Source organism: Metarhizium album (assembly GCF_000804445.1).
Source record: "Metarhizium album ARSEF 1941 chromosome Unknown scaffold_12, whole genome shotgun sequence".
Lineage (NCBI taxonomy): Eukaryota > Fungi > Ascomycota > Sordariomycetes > Hypocreales > Clavicipitaceae > Metarhizium > Metarhizium album.
Window position 1 is genome coordinate 1 of NW_024467586.1, and position 23,598 is coordinate 23,598.

Below are 23,598 nucleotides of genomic sequence, written 5' to 3' on the forward strand. Positions count from 1 at the left end.
TTAATACTAGTAATACTTACATGCAGTAGCCTGTAAGGCTAGTTCTTAATAGTATTATATACTTACTATACTTTATATATAAAAAGGTATTTTTAATATTAAATTATAGTAATTCTATATTATACTTAGCAGCTAGTACTATTATAATTTAAAATATATATACTATAAGTATTACTATATAAGTTTATTTAATTATAAAGTAGTTCTATAAATTACTATATATATAAATATATACTTTATATTTATTAAAATAACTTTTTTTATTAAACTTATAAAATTAAACTTATAAGTATAAACCTACTTAAGAGGTAGCAGCTTAAACTAAATATTTAAATACTTAATTTTCTTCTAAGTGCCTTTATTATATAGTATAGTAACTTCTATAAATATTACTTTCTTTTATTAAGCTTTTAATAAGTAGTTTTATATCTTCTTCTAGAACTTAAGTACTTTAATTAAGTTAGTTAAGTAAACTTTCTTTAAATTAAGCTATTACTAAAGCTAAGCTTTATTTTCCTTATTATATATTATATTAATTACTATATATATTATTATAAAGCTTTATATAGCTTTTCTATTTATATTCTACTAATTAAGTAGAATATTCTCTAGTAGTTACTATAAATACTATATTAAATATATATTAAAATGTCTTCTATATAACGTACTTTAATCTTAGTGCTTTTTATTAGTTAGCTTTATACTATAGTATAAAGCTTTTATACTTTATAAGCTCTTTATTTTATAGTTATTAATAGTAAATACCTTTATTAAGACTTAAGCTCTTTATAGTATATCTAAGTAAGTAGCTAACTTATTTAAAGCTTAGTAAGCCTTTAGTGCTAATATACTCTACTTTTATTATATATTAATTAGTAAAATTACTTAAGTTTTATTTCTAGTTTAAGCTAGTATTTATATTTAAGAAAGTTATAACTTAATACTTAATTAAGCTTATAGTATACTAATTAGCTACTTAAGCTTACTACTAGTATTATTATTTATATTAAATATATAATTAAGTATTTAATATAAAGTAGAAAGTTCTATATATATTTCTAGCTTTACTATACTTAGCTCTTTATCTTTAGAGATTATTTAAGCTTCTACCTTTAAGGTAAAATATATATTAAGTTTTACTATAGTATTATCTTCTATAAAGAAAAGTAAGTAGTTTACTTCTTTATCTAGTTTATTATTAATTTAAAGAGCTATAAATTAAGCTTTTAATTTTATTATAAAAAGCTTAACTATACTTTCTATATATATATTATAAAAGATAGACTTATTAAATATTATATTTTTTATTATTATAACTTTATTAAAGTAAGAGATTTATATTTAGTATATATTAAAGGTAGAGTATTTAATTAAATACTTAATATAGCCTTTAAAGCTTATTTTATAGTATTATTTATTATAGCCTGCTTTATAATTTCTTTTAAGTAGATATATATAGTAGCTATATATATAAACTTTATTTTAATTAAGTCTTAAGTCTACTATATACTTTCTTATTAGTAATTAAGTATTATTATAAAACTAAGTATTTAAAGTTTACTATAGTAATTTCTAACTAGTAGTTTAATAAAAGCTTATATTATAAAGATATACTATAGCTTATATACTTTCTAACTATAAGTTTATAAATAAGTCTATACTTATAAGTATTTTAATTAAGTATAATATAATTAATTAGCTTATTTTTTTAATACTACTATTAAATTTATATATATAAAGAGAAGAGTTTTTAAGCTTAATTTTTTATATATATACTTAGTATTAAAATATAAATTTACCTACTTACTAAATTATAGTACTTTTATTATTTTATATAAACTTATATATTAATAGCTTAAATTACTATATAACTTAATGCTTATAGTAAAAAAGTATATTAAATACTATTTTCTATATTTTATTAAAAAGTAAATATACTTATATTATCTTAAAGTATTTATTCTTAAATACTAAAAGCTAATTTATACTATTATAACTAAGTAAGTAATCTTAGAAGTCTTAATATATATATTAAAATAAATATAGTAATATATATTCTTTAGAGCGCCTAGATATAATTTAGTATATAAGTACTTAAGTATAAATATTATAGTCTTTATACTTAATTCTCTTTATATATATATTTCTAGTATTTAAGTAGAGCTTCTTAAGTATAGCTTTACTAAAATAGCTAGCTTATAAATACTATAATTCAAGGTATTTTCTCTTAGCTTTAAAGAGTTCTTACTAAGCTTTTAGCGCTAAGAGCTTTATATATATATATTTTAAGTATAACTACTTATAGTAATAATAGTATAAAAGCTTAAAATTATAGTATTTTCTTAAGAGTTCTTTATATAGTTATTAAGAAGCTTATATTTAAGAAAAGTTAAGCTAAACTTTCCAACTAGCTAAGCTAGTACTATACTTTTTTCTAATAGTTTATAGTAAAATATATAATTATAACTATAAAGCTAAGCTTTCTTTTTATATAGAAAATTTACTAAAATAATATTAATATAGAAGTTCTTAATAAAAGCTATATTACTAAAAGTAAGGTTTATTATTTTAGTACTATTATTACTATATAGAATCTTTCTAAGTATATATATACTTCTTTTAATAATTAAATAGCTTATTACTTCTACCTCTATATATTTTTTTATTATTTCTCTAAATAAGCCTAGCTTAAGTAGATTAATATTATTAATAAAATATATAGTACTATAGTTATTTAATAGTATACTTAAGAAGAGTAGATATTTAGCTTATTTAAGTACTATATAAATTCTAAAGTATTATCTATATAATTAAGTAATTTAGAGATTTATAATAGTACTATTAAATTTCTTATTAAAAAAGTATAATTTTTTATTAAAGCTCTAGTTATTTTATAAGCTTAGTTTTATACTTTCTATTAATAGCTTTAAGTATAAGTTCTTTTATTTATTACTATTATAGTAGTTCTTTATTTATATAATTTCTTCTTTAGTTAAGTATATATAAAGTTTAAGACTTTAGTTTTCTATAAATATATAGTATAGTTTTTTATATTTTTAAGTGCTTTAAAGATAGAAAAAAAATAAATTCTTAAGTATATAAAAGTACTTCTTCTTCTTTATATTATTCTAAGTATTATTTTAATTATTACTACTATTACTTTAAGTACTATTATTAGTATTATTTTTATCATCTTTATAATTTAAGTATTTACTTAAAGTAGTATAAATACTTTTAGCTTTTAACTTATTATACTTATTTTAAGTAAAGTAGCTATTAAATATATTACTAAAATTCTTAAGTATATAAGTCTTTAGTATTTTAATACTTTTATTATTTCTTATTATATTAATTAAAGTTTTAGCTTAGCTAGAATTCTAGTAAAATCTAGCTACTTTAAGAAAATTATAAATAGTAATAATACTCTAAATCTTAGTAATATTTTCTATAGTAGTATAAGTAAAAGCTTTACTTTATTAAAAATACTAATTCTTAGAATTTTAATTTATATATTAAGTATCTTTAAGAACTACTTTATAAGCTTTATAAGCTTCTATATAAATACTTAAATTATTTAAAGTAAGCTATATCTTTAGTACTTTAACTAGCTACTTAAAAGTAAATTTAGAATTTATTCTCTTTAGCTTAATTATAGTTACTTAATATATACTTAGTTTAATTAAAATAGTAAACTAAGTATATATATAAATTATACTTTTATTTTTATATAGCTAGTTAATATACTAATACTTATAGTTCTTTTATATTTAATTATATACTTTAGTAACTATATAAGTTAAATTAAAGTAATAATATACTTTATAAAGAATCTTAGCTTTTACTATTATTAAGTACTTAAGCTTAAGAAAACTATTAAACTTCTACTCTAGTTAATTAAAGTCTATATAGTTTTAAATTTTCTATATTTTATAATAATTATATATTATATTATACTAATTCTTCTAATTTATAGAGAAATAAAGAAGCTTTACTAGCATTAAAATAGTACTTATTAATATAGTTAGCTTAGTAAATTAGCTTATAGTTAGCTTAAAATAAAAATAATAAGTATATAATATATATAAAGAATACTTAATATACTAGTAAAAGTTATAAAAGTTAATTAATACTTTCTGGGCTTATAACTATTATATAATAGTAGTAGTATTAAGCTAAATATTACTTAAATAATAGTTAAAAGCCTTAAATTAATTTATAAAAAAGAGAATTATATATACTCTTTAAATAAGTACGCTTAGCTTTATGCATTAAGTATATATTAACTTAATTCTATGCACATATATATCTATTAGCTCTAGGTAGGTATGCTAGGGCGCGTGGGCATGCCGTTGCCGTGCGACAGTTGTTGCACTTAGCACACCTAGCACACCTAGCACAGCTGGAGCAAGCTGCAACACGATCTCACGTGACTGGGCGAGTTCACGCTGTCAGGTGCATGCACGCTGACAATATCAAATCTCGTCAATTAAGCCGTGTCAGCTTCTGCATCTTTATTACGCCTCGTGTGTTGTAACATTTTTGCGCATTTTCAACTTTCAAGCAGTCAACATTGATATCGACACACCGAGGACGTCTCTGGTCGGCAGCAGTGTGGCGCAGGCCCACCGGAGCATTGCCAGCACGGCCACACTAAAATTAGTGGACCATAGGGGTCAACCTTTGGCCCTGCCCGGAAAGCCGTCAGAAATTATCCTCCCCTGATGGCAGGAGCCCAGAGACCGATGTCAATTTCGATACACGGTAGCTTAGTCAATGCGACGACAGCACCAACATCGAAACGTCTCCTGGAGCTCTCGCCACCCGACACCAATACTAATTACCCTGCTCGATCTTGACTCGTGTTATAGCATCGTTATGGTGTCATAGGTATTTACCGATTGAGATTTTTGCCAAGCCCTGGGTGTATTCCCGTCACATTTCTACCAACGACGGGTCCTTTCTATGGGTTCAACAACAAGCGACGGCGTAACCCAGCCCGCCGCCCCCTGGGAATCGACCCCTGAGCATGAAGCCCAGAAGCCCGAGACGGCGACGATAGACGGCCGAGATGACCTGGTAAAGACCGACGAGGTAGACAAGTCATACACAGCGCGTCGAAGTGTGGCACGGGCGTCAACGTCGGAACCTACGGACCTCGAAGACAAGGCATCTGCCCTTGCAGCCAAAGCTCTCTCGTTTATATCCGAAGCGACGCCGGCGACTCTAGGTGGTGTTGCAATCGCAGCCTCCGCCATAATATATGCCATTCTGGGTCGAATTGGGCTCTTGTTGATCGGTGCAATCGCCGGTGTGCTAGTGTTCATCTCGCTAGAAAACAAGTACCCAGATGTTATTGCGCAGGCCGTGCGGGGAGAAAAGGGACCAGAAGTCCTCGATCGGGTCTGGCTCGACTTGAAGCAATGCAGAAGAGATGATTGCACCCAAGAAGGCGACGAAGAAGAAACTGCTTTCAGGTCCTTTGACGATTTCCGACCAGAAACACGAGATGCGCTAGGTGGGCTTGTGGACGCCATCATTCGGGACTACGTCAAGTGGTGGTATAGTCCAATTATACCAGGCGACCACTCATTCCCTCTGTCATGTCGAAAGACGCTGAACTCGTATCTGCTGTCCGTATCCAATCGAATATGCAAGAAACGACCCGCAGATGCTTTCCTGGACCTACTTACGAACAGCTCCTCCATCGTCATCGCGCTGTTATCGGAGCTTGCGGCTGCCTTCGCGGACGTACCTCCTGAAACGAACATGACCGCCGCTGATGCAGTGTACAACTATTTAGCATCTCACTCGGATTCTCGACTTGCCAACCTTCTGAATCAGAAACAGCAAGCAACCAAGTTTAGGATGGTAGCTGAGGATCTCTTGGGATTTCTGGATCAAGGCTCTCAAAACTGCGATCCAGCCCGGATTTTCCTACGGGAAGTCCTTGCAAATTCTGTGCTTGAAACAACACTGCAGACTTGTAGCAAGGCAGAGTGGATTAATGGATGGATCGTGTATCTCCTTGAGGCTGGCGAGCCCGACATTAATCATGCCATCGACGTCGGAATGCAAACAGGCCGCGACAACGGGACGAATGTATTTGCAGACATGGACGGAAATGTAGGCAACGTTGGCATTGCAAAACCCGTAGCGGCCCGCCCAAGCTTGGAAATGGACCGGTCGCGTCGGAAAGAATCACTCGGCCATAAGAAAAAGCTGAGCAGAGCCGATGAAGAGTTGGAAGGAGCCATGGAAGGAGTGCAGCGGATGAATGCAATCATGTCCCGACGAGATGAACGACAACAGCGGGACGATGCCAGTCTGGACATGACAGATAAACCCAGTCACAGTGTGGAGTGGAGATCAGAAAATCAGAGGTCGCCGGGGAAGCCTGAAGAGCCGGTATCGAGGGCGTCGGGCGAAAAGTCGTCTCCCAGAGGCACTTCGACGGACTCCACCAAGAGTGAGGCACAGAACACGCCTGTTACGCCCAGATCTGGCATTGAGTCGGCAAGCCAACAGTCGTCACCGCAACGATCCAGTGAGCAGCCGTTTACATCGTTTGACCAGATTATTCCGCCGGGTCAATCGGAGGACAATGAAGAAGATGGTCCCAGAAAGGCCCCTCTTTCGCTTCACAATGCCTCCTTCACACTACACGACGACGCCACAGGTGACGGCAGCAAGATCCGCAGCAAACCTAGCTGGGACTATTTAATTCAAGTCGAGCCGTCGTCGTCGACACATACCGGGTGGATGATCGTTCGACGCTACTCAGATTTCCAAACTTTACATGAAATTCTGAGGAGAATCGCCACTATATCGGGGGCCACTGCGTTTACGGAGCTCCACAAAGAGTTGCCAAGTTGGAAGATGCACACCAGAGAGTCTCTGCGAGGCGAGCTTGAGAGGTACTTGAGGGACGGGTGCTGGTATCAATCACTAGCTGAGAGTGAAGGGATGAAGCGCTTCCTGGAGAAGTCCCAGGGCCATACACACGGCAATCCCAAGTCTTTTGGCTGGGAGACTGTCGGCAAGAACATGCTTGACGTTCTCAACATTGCGCCCAAGGGCGCTGTGGAAGGAGGCAAGACGCTGGTTGGCGGTGTCAGCGGAGTGTTTGGCAATATTGCTGGCTTGACTAGAAAATCGACCAGCCAGTCGGTTGACCTGACTCAGTCTGTTAATCGGCTGTCAATATCTACGCCGCCTCGAGCGGACCCTGCAAGATCTCCAGCGAGATCAGACAGAGGTAGCCTGGACAGCCAACGCTCTTCAGTCATCTCTACCCAGCCCGGAAAGATGGCGCCAATGTCGAGACGGCCCAGTTACCAGTCTGTAGGCGAAATCGACGCCGAGACGGGGAGGACAGGTCGCCCTGCTGAGAGAAACGAGGTCGGACCAGGTCTCGGAAGCGGACGACCCAGCTTGGAGCATAGCAGGGCGTCTAGCTTGGCAGCACTTCGGTCACCTTCAACCGCAAGTCTTGATTTGGCGAAGCTTCCTCCGCCGCCAGACGAGATGACGAGTGATTACGAATCGTCGCTGAATGGCGAAGAAACGCAAACAAGACAAGGCGATGGTGCGAGCACGCACCAAACCATTCGTGGACTGCCGACCAGCTCTAGCGCGCCATCCTTGTCGACGCTCGGTGGCGGTGGTGGGAGGAGGACGGCGACGAAACCTGCCAAACAGTACTCGCACATGTCGGAACAAGAAACGAGGGTGGCCGTCGAGCTCCTGTTCGCCGTGATCAACGAGATGTACACTCTCTCGTCTGCGTGGAACATTCGCCGCACGCTTCTGACGGCAGCCAAGTCCTTCCTGCTGAGGCCGGGGAACCCATCGCTGCTCACCGTGCAGTCTCTGATCCAGTCCTCTGTGCTTGACGCGAACACCTCGGACGCCGGCATCGCAGCCCAGCTGCGTAAGCTTCGGGAGAACACGCTGCCAACCGAACAGGAGAGGGCCGCCTGGCCGGAGGAAATGACGGCCGATGAAAAGGAGAGGCTGGCAATCAAGGCGCGCCGGCTTCTCATCCAGAGCGGGGTCCCGGCAGCGTTGATGGGTGTCATGGGACAAGCGGCCACGGGCGAGGCCCTCGGCAGGGTGTTTGACTGCCTGCAGATAGAGGAGGTGGCGAGAGGCTTGATCTTCGGGCTCATGCTGCAGGCTGTGAGGATCTTGACGCACTGACGGCCTCGGCGTCGCACAAGAAAGAAGGCGAGGGGAGGGGAGGCGGCGAAACCAACAACGACGACGGCCCAGAGGGAAGCCGTTGGAGAGGCGAAATACAACAAGCTGATACAAGGGGAACGTTTGGCCCGCTGCAGAGGAGCTGTCACTGTTTTGAACTTGTACCATTGCGTGGCGTATCAGGACCGGGGAGGGGATCGTTTTTGCCGGCTCGGTCTTCTGTTTCCCTTTTACAGCGGCAAAAGCGTGCCATGACAGGCACAGCGTAACGTAACCAACGACCAGACGGCAGGCACTGGCTGTACATACATGTATGTCGTAATAAAGGAGCCGCGAAATGGCGCTGGGTGCCGTTTCGTGGTTGCATAGCCGAAGATGCCCTTTGGATGCCTGCGCCTCGCGCACGCAGTCTGCTTCGAGACAATGCAGACGACGCGAGTGTCACCCACCACGCGTCGCCTCGGAAAGCGTACCGAGATGCGCAGCGCATCTCAAGTCCGATTCGCGGGATGGCCGTGGCCCGAGACTCCCGAGACTCCCGAGACTCGAGCGGAGACATGGGAGCGGCATGGTAAAACGAGTGCCATGTGGCTCAGGAAGTTGGAACAGACAGACCCAGGTGACAGGGCGACGCACTGCAACGTGAGCGGTTCGTGTCCGCGGCGGCACGCGGCGGGATTGTCACGACTCACGGAGAACCAGCCGCGGCGATGGAGCGGTGGACCGTCCTGCGCACCAGCGTCCGGGGACGATCACGGAGGCATGTGGTGGTGTAGCATGGACGCCTTGGGTCCCGAGTCCTGAGTCCCGAGTCCTGACAAGGCATGTCAACGCAGATAGATGCTTGTGCACCGGGGATCCAGCCGCATGCATGTTGAGTTGCCGTCTTTCCATCCTCCTGGTTTCACATTCACGATATCGACGGCCCGCGCTGGCTACCGACGCGTCATGAGGCCTGTGACGTGATGCTTCTCGGGTCTCCGGAATGGATGTTCGGCACCAGCCTTGGTTGCTTTGACTCCTTGTCCTCCCGTTGAACGCGGCATCGTCGACAGGGTGCGCCCTGGGGGAGTGGGCCATGATGCATCATGCCCCTGACTGTCTTGTTGTTGTCGCACATGTGGGCTATTCCTACAATCCACAGTCATGATCAATTGACGTGGGCGGCACGTACCGAGTAACTACATAGCTGCTCTGGCTGTGGATACGCAAGTCACGACGCAGATGCGGTACAGGGCAGTCACGCGACTGCAATCACGTTTGCGGATCAAAGCGTGGTAGGAGATTGTATTCGTCGGCGACTCAAGAGACGTTACAAATCTTCGCTGCAAGTGCCTGATCAGCGCTGTGAGTCCTTGCAGCTTGTTGGCCTCCCCCGGCATGGCTTGCTGATATACGAGCAATTTCGTACAAATTATCTGCGCCGCTTCACACCCCCCCCAGGCAGCTCTCGGTAGGGAAGAATATATTAGAATAATATGCAACTAAACTAGGAACCATTGTCAGGCGTGAGTTAATAGTGTTCGTAATGGGAAATAGACTTGGTGGCCAAGTGGTACAGTGGTACGTCTTAAGAGGCCACATTGAATATGCCAAAGCGTGCCTGCCTTGGCACGTGTTGCATCTCGTTTGTTTGATGCGTTTCACGGAATAAAACGTCACACTCATGTTTCGTAGTGCGTCAAGGCTTGAAAACAGCGGCAGTGAGGATCGTATCCGCTTCTTCGGCAGTGCCTTTGGCCTGTAATGAGGTGGGGCTAGGCGTGTTATTCTTGCTGTCCACACTGAGAGCGGCGACAGAAGACTGAAGATTGCCCAGTGGTATTGGCTGGATTAAAGAGAAAGGGGTCGATGCCCCAGCAGGCGGCATGTTGGCGGCGTTCGGTGCGAGACTTGCTGCCGTGGCAGATGCAACTCCAGCAGGAAGGTCGGGATTAGGGGAGTCGACACAGCCGGGCAGTTGCTCACAGCTTCCTTTTCTCCGCATCTGAATAGTACCAGGACTTGTGGCCTCGAATGTGCCCGCACCCAGCTTGGTGATTTCTTCCTGAACGTCGGCAAGAAGTGCGTAGATATCATCGCCGGCATATATGCGGATACTCTCGACATCAGACCGCCTCAACGTGTCTGCGCTTTCGGCGCAGCTGATGTCACACGAATTCTTGGTAGCATCTTCAACAACAGGTTGCTCGACTGTTGTGCTTGGTGCTTGAGCAACCGCCCTTTGGGGGGACGGCGGAGAACTGCCCGCTCGGCTGGCGAAGCTTGCTTTTGATGGGCTTCTGGGCGGCGTAGATAGCTCACGTGGGCCACCGGCAGATTCCCCCTGCTGGGCTGCTGATTCTGAAGGCGAGTTCGCAACGGGAAGCAGGGCTGCGGCTGCAACATGCTCCAGTAGCTTCTGGCGAACTCTTGTGCGGCGATTTTCCGCCTGTTCCAACTTTATGACCCAGTCGTCAATGGAGCCGTCCAATTCTGCTAGCGCCTCCTCGTGTTTGAGCATGGAGTCATGGCTGAAATTGGCCACTCTCGGAGACCGCAGGTACTGACAGATGCGTGAGTGAAGGTTGCGACGTCCGGCACGTAGTGAAGTGTATGTTCGCCGCAGATAATCGGTCCTATCGTCGAGATATCGAAGTTCCTTTGACAGCGCATCGACATCTTCCACGTGGAGAACTTTGAATCTTTCGACTTGCCTCAGTGCCTGCTTCTGAAGAGCGACAACATCGTTAAAACTGAGTTTGTTGACAGCATCCGAAGGCTTCCACCCCTGGGGCAGCTCCTCGAAGGCTCGTCTTTCGCAGGTCAATGCCCTGCTCGCGTGGTTGGACTTGAGCGGCGGCCCGTTATTGCCGCGAACCTCGGCCTGCTTTCTCGGCCTATCCCGATCTATCATCGTCGTCATTGAAGACTCTGAACCTCTGCGGCGATGTTGATGAACGTCAAATTTTCTTTGTCCATCCTGGCCATACACGCTTCGGTCACTTTGAGATGAGAAAGTACTTAATCCGTCCCAAGGCTTCGAGGGGGTGCGGTGGGACTCCATGATAGGAACAGATTTCGGTGTGGGAAGCGTAACAGTAGATGAGCTGTCACTCGTGGCAGATTTCGGGTGCGACAGGTCGGGGGTAGATATGCTCGGAGAAGAACGCGGTTGGCCAAGGGGAGAGCGGTCCAAGGGAGCACTTCGAGAAGATGTTGGAGGTGTGCTATCCGACTTTAGTTTATTGCTCGAGACTTTGGATCGCAAGAGAGGCGCCACCAGCTCGATGGTGGGAGTAAATAGCGGCGCCAACCGCCGGGGGAGAGATTGGGACAAGAGAGTTTGTGTTCCAAGCGGTGGGAGGCCTTCATTATCAGATTTGGAGGGGCTGTCCTCAACGGGCAGAGATGCATCTGTGGTGCACAGTGGTGCTCGCTGTCTCTCGCCGCACGCCTCCTCTGGGGCACTCGAAGAACGCTCGTGTAAAGGTGGTCGCCCAGGTATCGTGGCTGGTGCAAAAGTTAGCGGCTACGGACAAACCGGCTGCATCCTAGAGAGTTGATACTGACGAGAGTCCATTGCGATTTCTTGGACGGTAGTCATGGGCTCTACCTCGGGCACACTGACTTTACGTCGCCTGACAGAATTACTCTCGTTGAGCCGAAGCCGCAAGGCTGAACCCGCAGGTGCTTTGTCGCTTCTTTCACCCATTGGCACCGGGAATGCCTCCTCCGGATCCAAAGACTTGCTGATATTCAAGGTCGGAGCCGGTTTGTCTTTCGGGAATAGTTGATACTTGCGCTGCTCCGGAGGTAGCATCCTCCAAGCGAAAGGCTTATCCATTGATGGGGTACACGGTGTTGTCTAGGCCGGTGTTGGTGTAAGCTTGAACCTTACACCTATGCGCTTGAGCAAGAGAAGATGCTGCAAATTTTGACTCACAGATAGCATGGATAGCGCCGGAGAAGGCAAGTTTGACACCGAGCCTGGCTCCGTGTTGGCGATGCATGTTGCGATATGAGCCATCGAAGTCACTAGGACTAGCACCCAATTTCACGGTGATCCCACCGGTAATTGGAGCTTTGCAGAAGGGCAGGCCTCACCAAGGCTATGAAAAGCCTAAACACGAATGTCAACAAGAATGGCTCGGGAAGTTTCTCATTGTTCAGCCAAACGGGATGACGACGTTGAGAGCCGGCGCGGACGGTATGTATATAAAACTCTGCGGAACGGCCTGGTTCCAGCCTTGAGCCGCACACCCTTTGTCCATCACTTTATTAGACTTGGCTAGGTCGAAGGCAGGAGGATCCCTGGTGTATCGTGGTGTCCACCACCGGGATGGAATGGGGAACCGTGCCCCTGGTCAAAGTTCAAGAGAGACCCTTGGGTGTCAAAAGTCATTTTCAGCCATGCACAGGCCAGAAATCTGAGACGAAGGCTGCCTTGGTAAGGATGGTAGGGTCGCAGGTGGTAGGTGGGGCGGGCAGGAAGTGTTGCAGGCCGAGGATGGAGGAGGACTTTGCTAGACGGCGCTGTCAGTCTTATTAGTCGGTATGAATGCAGAGCACGCCAGTTTGCCCTGGTGGACTGAGCACCATGCCCCCAATTGTTGCGGCTTAGCTGACAGGGAATGGAATAGTATGATAGTATGAACTGACCTGGAGTAGTTGCAGAGTCACATACTCCGTAAATGGTGTTGAAACCAGGTGCAAGACGTCACACAAGGTCTGCCATGGCCCGTTGTGAGAAGAGGCCAGAGGGACAAGGCTCGAGCAAACAAGGGTGAAAGAAGGGTTGTAACGCCATTCTGAGCTGTGTAGCTACTCCAGACGCCGCGGATGAGGAGTCAAACATCCTCGGGCCCCTGGCGGCCCGTGTATCCTTTGGAGGATGTGCCGAGGGGCCCGCAGCGGTTATAGATTATCATCGCAATGGTGCCGGTGGTGGTGCTGGTGGTGGTGGGAGGAGGAGGACCAAGGACCGAAGCATCCGAGTCTCCACGTCCCGTCCCCACTCGGGCGGTCAGAGTTGCAACAGGAACCAATTCTCATCTCCCCAGAGCCAAACTTGTTCACACTGCTCTTTTTGACAGGCAGCTTGGCCGGCCATACGCTGCGACTGGACGGCGAGGACAAGGCAAAGGCGTCAGCCACAACCACATGGCATGTCCGGCTCGACGCCATGTGTTTAGTAGTGATTCGATTTATCCGTTGGCTTCGCAGGGCATGCTCCTGCTATTGACCTGGGCCTGTTCCAGGATACGCGTCTCAACTCGGTGCCACTCCCCTGTCCCGCCCTCATGGTCGCGTTGAAGCATCGGAGTCGTGAAATCGTCCGGTTGTGGTTGTGGGCTTGACCGCTCTCCTACCTTCACAAGGCTCGGCCCATAGCCATAGGCACGGAGTCAAGGTTGAAATGATGACAATGACGGGTTGAACCACGACCACGCCATGATAGTGCCAACCGCGGAGGCAGAGAGTTCAGGTCAATTTGCCATCCTGCTGCCTTTGTGGCATGGGAGGCTAGAACAAGCCTTACCTGAGGATAGATGCGATATAATCGGCGTCTGAGCACCATGGCAACAACCGTCAGGATCATCAGTGCGTGGCGGTGGTAAATTGCTGATGGCTCAACAGGGCCAGTTGCTCATGCGTTATCGCGCGGACGCTGAGGCGAAGAGTCGACCTAGACGGTGTTCGGCTCGCGCTCTCGATAACTTCCTACAACGAATCATGACCCCATGTCCATGTCTTCCCTAGATTTCATGGTTTTCGAAAGGAGGGAAAAGAGAGGGGACAAGATGCAACACGCGGGAATGTCATCATCACTCCGCCAATCAACTCGGACATGTCTCGATCAACGCGCTCGAGTACCGCGCGCGATGCGTGTTTTGGCGCCAAATCCTCTCAGTACCAACGGCTCAAAAACATCCTCTGGAAGTGCGCATTCACCCTTGTGCTGCATGTGATGGGTGGGTTTCGAGTAAGGAGTACCGTGTTGGATCAAAGCACCAGAGCTAATGTGACGCTACCGGAAGTTTTGTCTGGGTTTGCGACGAAAAGCCACCAGGGGCATCTTTCTGTCTGTAATAAAACTCCAACGGTTTTTACCACTGTCAATGTTGACCCCTACCAAACATGATTCGAGTTTTGGGCCGCCATGTGGGTTGGGTGCATGAGCAATCAATGCGCGCATGAACTGCTTGTCCATGGCTGGTGCCGAGGGAAACAATTACATCCACCGAGAGTTCACAGCCTTCGCACGAGTGCTGTTTGAAACAAAAATCTCATGATTTCCGTGGCAGCATGGAGCGTAAATGAAGTTGGTGCCGACCTAGGAGTCATGTAAATGCCGGCTGAAAACCGTCGATGCCGAGGCGCGGGGTAAAAACCCCGTGCAGGCACAATTAAATTGTTTCACAGGCCGGGTACCGACTCCGTCTACACCTCTGCTAGACTTGGCTTCCAAGTCGGATGAGGGTTCGAACGAGGATGATGAAGCCTCCTCTGCGCGCCACGTGAAGTTTCTGGGCTTGTCCTCAGCGCCATGAGCGGACATGGTCGTCGCCAAACAACACCAACCGAAGAATGAACATGTGCAGCGCCCTTTTCATCGCTCACCTGAAATCATTGAGCTGCCTGGCGTCTATCATGTCGCAAGAGCCGCACGGCGGATGAAATGCCATCCTATAGGATGTCTGGGATACGGCCTCGCCAACTCGATAGAAACCTAGAGGCGGAAGAGGAAGCGGTGGCTTCTAAGTTAAGGTGTGGTGTTCTCTCACCGGAGGTAGCTAATTGAATGAAACAAGCTCTCTCACCAGGCGATGGCATAGAAGACAGAGCGCAGACCTGGACTGACTGTAACTGGACACGAGCTTGCAAAATCGTCACCCCGAGGCCCCTCGATAATTTCCACATGTGCAATTTGGTTGGCGCCTTGGCGCCTTGATGCCTTGGTGCCTGGGTGCCCGCCGCCGCCGGCTGCATACTCTGATCGGATATCGCATTTGAATCACGGAGGCGCTCTCTCAGCCTTCCATACGAGATTTCCATCATCGTTCAAACTATTCGGCTGACATAGCTATAACAGCCTTGAGTTTTCTCCGTCAATCGCTGCCTGCACCACAGACCGCCAACCAGCATCGTCATCATCCATCCTTATTACGGGGACAGCGGCCTTGGGGTAGTCGGATTAACTCGCCTCTGGGGCTGCGGATCCAGCAATCACGTCCAAGTGATCGCGAATTTAGTCCAACGTCCCGTCCGTGTGTCCGTCCGTGTGTCCGTGCCGGTGTCGATGCAGAGCATACTAGCTTGGTGAGTGACAGCATCACAGGCTTGCTTTCAGCTCCCAACTACGCCATGTCAACTAGTCGTACTAACGAACCTCAGGGCCCATGCACGCAAACGAGCTCCCGCGCGGTCAAACGGCAATATGTCGGTTGAGACACCATCGTGGCCTGACTTTTCGATCAACATGGCTGTGACGCTGACCCAACCTGTCAGTCAATCAAGGTTTCCACTGTGGCTGCAATCTACTCCCTACTTACAGAATTCCATGGCTACACCACGTGTCGAGGCTGCTTTTCGCCTTCAGCTCCGTATGTTTGGCTTATGGGCTTGTGGCGTGTTTGCAACTTGCAGAACACGGGGGCGACTCTTACCAGCATGTCCGTTTCCAATGCTGCTTTAGCTTTCAACTGCCCTCGGCGAGCAGCGTGGGCTGCCAAGGACAAAGTCATGATTTGTCTCTGATAACAGGAAGAACTTGTCCATATCCAACGCGCTCCAAGTATCAGCGACACAATCACGGTTGCTGATCACGACTTGACACCTAGGACCGTGCTCAGCAACGGGCCAATTGACAAGTTGTGATCGCCAGATGCGGCTCAGCAATGGCCTGATTAACTCAGCTCCGGCTGTCCACAGCGGCCAACCGAAGCAAGGGGGCGGCAGAAAACATCACACACACAGCTCATGGAAATACGTGTGTGCATGTCCGGTGTTTTCTACTACCTGCTTGCCAAGGGGCTGCTCTGCTTATGAGCGTGCGTCACACCCGGCTTCGCTGAAAAACTACCTTGCTTGCTTGGCAAGTTGCAGAGAACACAAGACGTCATTTCTCATGTCAGTAACTGGATGTTGTGCTGTGTAGATCTAACAGTGTTGGTTACCAATGACCAAGTTAGCTCTCTACACAATCCCGATGGGCAAGTCGCAACAACGTTGAAGCACGATACCAATGCTGGGTGACTGTTTCACAACCAAGATGTCCCTGCATACTAAAAAAAATGCAAATTTGGACTTTCCTAGATCCTACAGTCTCTGGCTCTGACGAGTCCCATCCCTCCAGTGCAATGCGATCCGCTGACCACAGGCTTTTAAAACAAAGTCAAGGGAGAAGAGCATAATTTTGCCATGGCTAGCGCTTGGCGCTTTTATTTGCCTGACCCGTCCAAAATTGTAACCATCATGCATGCGCTGAATCCCCTGAGCTAGGCAAGAGACATATAGCAACGGGCTGTCAGATATTGCAACTACCAACGGGGAGACGATTCTGATCTTTCAGCTACGTGCCCATCAGAGAGCGAACGAATGGCAAACTACGCATCGTGAGATAGCTTGTGCGGAATGACTGTGAATTCTTCTAACGGTCGCCGCCATCTATCTTCGTCCATGGCAGTGGCGCTCGGTGTGGACAGAGTGATTTGTTGTTCCCTGATGCAGATGGATAGTGACTTGGTCAGCGTCCGATCTCGAAACTTGTGCGCATCTTAGTAGCAGCGAACTAGTGCATGGCCTGAAGCGTTGTCACCGGTAAATCTCTCGCAGCGCGGTACTCAACGATACGCTGACCATGCCGTGGAAACGACAAATCCCGACGACATGTTGGAAAAGGCGAGTCATGACGTGTGGATAGTGGATATAGGGGTCTAGCGCATGTATTTATAGTAAGAATATCCACCAACGCGAGTGTTGAGGAACCAGGAACTACTAACACATATCTGAATATAATCTGTTTGCTACACTAAATTACATAAGTCGTATTCCACTACATAACCTCGGAGTAGAATTAGAAGGCAAGAACATGGCAGCTCAGGCAAGACTAAAGCCTCCTCTCATTTTACAATCAATACGGTACCTTTTGTTGCCAAGAACATCCTGCATGAAAACTCATGCAAAATGGTTTTCGCATCAATCAACTTCGTACCTTCATCACGGCACCATGGTGCCATGGCAAGAGAAGTGAACACCAGAGCAGAATTGGGTGAGAAACTAAGCTGGGACACGCAGTGCCTAGGAGGGCAGACGATCAAAAATGTCTGAGAATGAGTCAGTAGAGTTCGGCCTGGTTTTGGCCAGAGTGTGCTCATTTGCCGCTAAGCGGAATATGAAGTATCTGTGCAGAGCCGAATCAACCAGATGGTGATTTGTGTGAAACATCGGGTGGTGAGTCGTGACTCGGTGACTCCGGCGAGCATAGAACCTGCTTGGCTTATGTAAGCGCAGCTGTCTCCACTCTCACAGCACCAAGCCTTTCCGTCCGCTTGTATTGCCGTTACTCACAAGAGGAAATACTGTAGAGTCGGACAAACCTGGATCAAGCGAGGTGTACGACCCTGTGAATGGCAGAAGCACGACGGCTACATGCCCATATCAATATTCAAAATCTAGCGTGTTCTGAATGAGTGCGCCTGCCTGCTTTTCCTCTCAAAAATACGGACATCCAGTCGCCTAAGCTTTGTGCTTGTTTTGAAGACGATAGTGCCGCGTACCTCATTGCCGAGTACGTTGAAGCAGTTGGCATGAACGAGCTTGACGCAGAGCAGCAGGAAGTCGTTGCCGGGGAACTCCCATTCATATGGAAACCCTGAGCAAGTTGAAATCTAATGTCTTGTCCGGGGCGGACCTAACAGTTTGGTGAGAGCTCCCCTGGCAGGTTGACGATAAACAGTCAACGGGTTCGCAGGTTCTGCCTCCATACCGCATCATGAGACACTCCGATGGTAGGCCCTGGAAAATGAAGCCCCGGGAAACGGAGGATCTTGTCTTCTGCCATGACGATCTTTCTGCAAACAATGTTATTGTCAATCCTTGCACTCTCAAGATTGCTGCTATCATCGACTGGGAATACGCAGGCTTCTATCCGCCAGAATTTGAGCGTGCGTTCTTTCCGGAGACCAGGCCCGTCCTGTTGCGTTGGACGGGGAGGTTGATGACGCGCAATCATTGATGGACATGCTGTCCGATGAGAGGATGTGAGAGGTCACGCTGCGCGAGGCAAAGATGGTGTTGTCAGTTGAGCGATGAGCACGGAGTATTGGGTTCTAGTCTCGAGGGTTGACTTGGCACCAAGTGCGTTTCTGCTGCCACTCCTATCCGTTGTCCTGGTTCTGACGCTCCGAGGCAGGCTTCATGCTTCGAGTCTAGACGCTTGCATTGCCATGACCCGGCATTTAGCAGCACAAGTTACCAGGCTCATGCAGGAAAACCACAGGCATGAGAGAGTCCAGTTCTGCCTCTGCCCATCGTCCGAGCGGCCAGCATCTGCGGTTTCGAGGCTCTTCCGCCGTTCCCCCGCTAGAGGTTGGATTGTCTGTGATTAGTGGAGACCGAGCAGAGTCAGTTCATCCAGCCGGGGCTAATTAGTCGGGCAGGCAGTCCGGCATTAAACCGTGGTCCTCTCGGGGCACAGCCTGACTGACGGTGGCGATGGATGAGATTCTGGCCGAAGCAAGGGAACGCAATACATACAGAGCACGGCAGGAGTAATTACCCGCCCTGCCGTTGCCGCGTTGGCCTTGATCTGGCCCAAAGAGCCAGTCGATCTCCCGTCCGCCGCCTTGAGACCAGACAGAGACTTTGTTCATACTACGCCACTCTAGGTGAGGCGACTACGCATGAATCGCAAATAACCGTCATTTATTGCCGGCCTCGGGTCGATGGGTACGTGGGGCCGATTCGGACGGAAAGCCAACAGACAAATGATTACTCGGTACCGAGTACAGCAGGCAGAGGAAAGGCAGCAATGTGATATTATGTTGTGTATGCGGGTGATGAGAGGACGGGGGCGTACGACGGAGGAACACTGAAACTCGCGTAACAAATATTTGGCCTGTCATGCACACGATCGACGCAATAAATCGGATACTGGACATGTTTCTGCTGTTTCGGGATGCTCGTGCGGCTTTGAGATGACAGCACACTTGCGCGACGCGCCAGCGCCACAAACTTGCACCTTTGCTGTCCTTTTGCTGGCCGAGATTGCATCTGAGACATTGTACCAAACTCATACACAACTTGGGTAAACCAGACGGTGCCTTGGTTGCACAAAACCCTCGCCCACGTTGATGCGGGGGGCGGACTAGTACCAAGCCTGCCAAAAGCAGTGCGAAGGACATGTCATGGAAACGTTGTCGAGAAGTTGATGTCTTGCAACTGTCATCGAGGACTCGGTTCGTCCTCCGCGTGTTCGCATAGAGCCGGGGAAACTTCAATCGTGTCGCCCGGTGTTTGATCGTGTTCTCTCAAAACACCTCGCTGAACTAATAATACACTTTCACACGCCTTTGAGCCGATGGCTAGAGCACAAGAAACGAAGCAGTGCGGATCCATCCGTTTCCGCGGTCGTTGCTCCGAGGACGAGGCGACTCGGAAGACGAAACTCGCTCCGGTCATGGTATCGTTTGGTGGTTCCCCAACGGCGAGGGCAACACGCGAAAACCCGAACCGTCTGGCAGTGCATCGTCAACATGAGCAGTCAGTCAAAATTTTGTGATTGAGCCATCAAACAGCGGTTGGTGTCCTCGCGCCTCGCGCCTCGAGCTAACGATGAGGTCGACTTCCGCTAGCGAAGTAGGCTCTTCGTCCAAGTGGACGGACTCTGGTGCCGCGTTGGATGAATCTGTCCGTCGAGGCATGACGGGCTGACAGCAAAGCCTGAAACGGCAGGTTGAAGCTCCCTTGGGACTTCAGTCGAGCCCTACACAATTGTCAGCCTTTATCGTCTGATTTCCTGACACACTCTCCGCCTGCAAGCGTGATGCGGGAACTCCAGTCGAGGGGCTTCATCAATGACAATTCAGGAAACGAGACGACTTGTGGTCTCAATCCAGCTGAAATGCAACCCTAATGGTTCGATTTCTCACTCCAATGTCCGTGAGGCACCGCTAACCGCCCAACGTGCGGGCCTGTGCCTCGCAAGCCGTCCCCAAGTGTGGTTAGGACAACAGTTCTCCTTTGGCTGGCTTGGCTTGGCTTGGCTGGGCTCGACGCTTTTGTGAGCCCTGTCCAGCACCATCGCCATCGACAGCGTGAATGCATCTCACAATACGAAGCCCCAGGCTACAATTGTCTACACGTGTGGACGCGTTCCACATCGAAGACGCGACATTTTGCCCCCCCCCCCTTCCCTCCAAGCAAGCACTCTGCAAGAACCCGCAAACACGTGGGTTCCAAAGTTTACTCACGAGGCTCGGGGCCGGATTGCCCTCCCTGCTAGGGTCCGAACGTGACGTGACGGTCTGAGCCCTCATCTAAATCATCAGGCGGGGATTTGTAGGCCAGAATTGGCGAGCCCGGCAATTGAACTCCGTGCCGGCTAGTACCCAAAAATTCCCGGTAAAGCCACAGTCAGCCTTCCGTTCCGAGAAGTTTGTGATCCCGGAAACATGATGACGTAAAGAGGACCGTGGGGTTGTGAGTTGTGAGGCATCAGGACATGCACAGTTCTGCTCCGTCGTCGGTCAATTGTTCATCAGAGTGCGCAGGCGAAACAGGCTCGACAGTCAGAGATGTACGACACATGGCAGAAGTTGACCGACGATCGACATGTTGTCAGAGATGAAGGATCGGCCACGCAGTTTCAAGTACCGGTTTCATCTTGGTCTCATACGGTGCCTTTTGTTCTTCCCTCCTTCAACCAGGTCCAGTTTTGAGCTTGAATTGTCCACGAACCAAGATGGAATCCAAACTCGGTCACGCTGACGTGTTCCCTGCTACTCCCTCGTAGTAGTCACCAGCCAGCTAGAGATGCTATTGGAGAGCGTGACAGTCGGTGCCTCTTGCTTCTCCCTCTTGGAGCCGGGTTTCCGTGGACATTGCCGACGGCGCAACGAGCGTGGGATACGTACTGATTCGACAAAATTGGAAATGTGGCACTGATATGTCTCCGGTACTCTCTTGCGATGTCTCCAGCCTGCCAGGCATGCTATCGGAGTGCCTGGAAGTGACAGATGCCAAACCCACAGCCGGACGGCCCTCTCAGTGGTCTCCGGCCATGAGAAAGAGACCACATCTCTCGGCGGTAGCGATGCAGATAAAGGGGACGAGAGGGCTAGAGGGAAAATAGAGTCAAAGGTGTGCACTCGATACTGTCATACCCGCGCCGGGCTTAACTTGAACCCAGGGCACCAGACGGGAGACCATCACCACCAGGGCAAAGGACACCACTACGCAAGGTGCATGGTCATCATACACGATCATCACTGGTCAGGCCGGCTTTCCAAAGATGGCCTCAAAAGGCCGCTGGCGTGCGGCGTTCGCTCTCCCCGTGCCGTGTCCAGCCCAGATGCGGAAAAGGCGGGCATGAATCTATCCGTCTCGCAGTCGAGGCCAATTACAACAGACGCACAAAGGGCCTCAGAGGGGTGACGAGACAAACTGCATCGAAAAATTTTGCCTCGAGATGGAATATGCGCGGAATCAAAGCAGCAATACGGCTTCAATGTCGTGTGGTGTCATGATATGTCTGGTATGCGACGCCATAGCCGGCCTTCCACACCTTGGCAGCCTCGCATGCAGAGAGACAGCGTCTGTCTATAGGTTAATGTAGACAAGCCTGAGTTATGGGCATCTCCATAGAATAGCGAAGGAATACATACTAGTGTCGTCGTCCTCCAACATGAGCCGGCGCCAGGTGTGTCGTGACACCCTCCCTGTGACGGCAAAGGCGAGCCCAAGACTTGTGGGAGCATTCGTACAAATGACAGCCCGCCGTAGAATGTCCATGCAATCGAACCCCGGACCATGAAGGCCGCCTTATTTCACTCGCTGGTAGAAACGCCACCCCACGATGGCTTCATGCCACAGCCCTAGAGATGTTTGTCTGACCTTGATGCCACAAAGCAGCGCTCTGTAGCCAATATATCTCACCGCAAGGCTGACGGGCCAATTTTTCGTGCCGTCGGTATTGGAGCCATCGAGAGCCGGCAATGATGGGATGGAACAGCCCTGTATCCGTATGGTCCCAGGCTCCCCGGTGCCGAGTAGCACGTAGCTTCTTGCGATGGTAGCTAGACCGGGCTGCCCTGGCGGATTTGCCCATGCCGTGTTCGCCGAGGCGTGCCATGTTCGGTCCTTTTGACTCGGGCCATGTACGGCCGACGCCGGGTTGTGATGCCGCAAAGCTGCAACTATCGTGGTTGCGCTGGCCTTGATGACTTGGATATGGTGGTTCCCAACTACAAATGAAAGTCAGCTCATCATCATCATCATCAACAACAACAGCAACAACTATAGATTCTCCTCCTCTCCTCCTCCTCCTCCTCCTCCTTCTTCTTGTCAAGACCAGTTGGGCAATACAAGGAACCGTCCTTGGTTCTCACTCACCTCTTTGCGCCTTGATATCCACACACGCAACCTTGACAACCGCCCCCTTACACCACCACACTTTTCAACATGATTCTCAACGCAGCCATCGTCGCCTTTGCTCTCAGCGTTGCCGTCGGCGCCCTTCCTCAGGCATACCCCGAAAAGTGCAGCGACCAAGTCTGCCCAGCCGACAGGGCCAAGTGCTGCGAAGTCATTGTCAACGGCGTCGCTGAGCTCGGCTGCTTCGCCGAGTGCCCTCCCATCCAGCAGCCGCAACGGCGCGACGAGCCTTCGACCACGACCGCTGCATCGCCGTCCACTCCTACCTTTGGCCCCAAGTGCGGCGATTCCTTCTTCTGCCCTGTCGGCAAGGTCTGCTGCCCTAATGCTCTCTACCACCGCGCTGATCCCGACAAGGGCAGCCAGCGGTGCTCTCAGTAGATGGACCGAGTATTGTCTTGGGGCAACTTGCCCTGTTCTGCTTGGCTGGTATTTGGGATTTCGAAGGGACATGGTTCCTTTGTATTTACTTCTTTTCTTTTTATGTCAAAGAGAAAATACTACCACTGTATAGATAAGGCTTGTTAGCTTTCTTTTCGTCGTCGATGAATAGAATTGGCTGTGTTCTTCATACCCACTCAGACCTGTCTAAATGCGTCTCATTGAAACGCTGCTGCGTAGCCAGGCCACAGGAAACCATGGGTAGAAAAGGCCATGCGAGAAGCATGGTGATGAGATGCCCGGCATGAGCAAATCTCGACGAGTCCAACACCTCCCGACGTAGGTTCACTTCGCCCCACGGGGAAGCGAAACTAACGACCG

At 47.5% G+C, this 23,598-nt stretch overlaps 3 protein-coding genes across 3 annotated transcripts; 2 read left to right on the top strand and 1 right to left on the bottom strand.

Moving 5' to 3' along the window:
- Nucleotides 1–4,962: 4,962 nt before the first annotated feature.
- MAM_05005 (PX domain-containing protein) lies at nucleotides 4,963–8,199 on the top strand (the record flags this gene model as incomplete). The annotated part of the gene is made up of 1 exon (XM_040823803.1): nucleotides 4,963–8,199. One exon carries the CDS (start codon nucleotides 4,963–4,965, stop codon nucleotides 8,197–8,199), a length of 3,237 nt encoding a protein of 1,078 aa, XP_040677962.1.
- Nucleotides 8,200–9,880: 1,681 nt separating this feature from the next.
- MAM_05006 (uncharacterized protein) lies at nucleotides 9,881–12,025 on the bottom strand (the record flags this gene model as incomplete). The annotated part of the gene is made up of 2 exons (XM_040823804.1): nucleotides 9,881–11,691; nucleotides 11,752–12,025. The coding sequence occupies 2 exons, from the start codon at nucleotides 12,023–12,025 to the stop codon at nucleotides 9,881–9,883; spliced, it is 2,085 nt and encodes a 694-aa protein (XP_040677963.1).
- Nucleotides 12,026–22,863: 10,838 nt separating this feature from the next.
- MAM_05007 (uncharacterized protein) lies at nucleotides 22,864–23,217 on the top strand (the record flags this gene model as incomplete). Its single annotated transcript, XM_040823805.1, has 1 exon — nucleotides 22,864–23,217. One exon carries the CDS (start codon nucleotides 22,864–22,866, stop codon nucleotides 23,215–23,217), a length of 354 nt encoding a protein of 117 aa, XP_040677964.1.
- Between the last annotated feature and the right edge of the window lie 381 nt (nucleotides 23,218–23,598).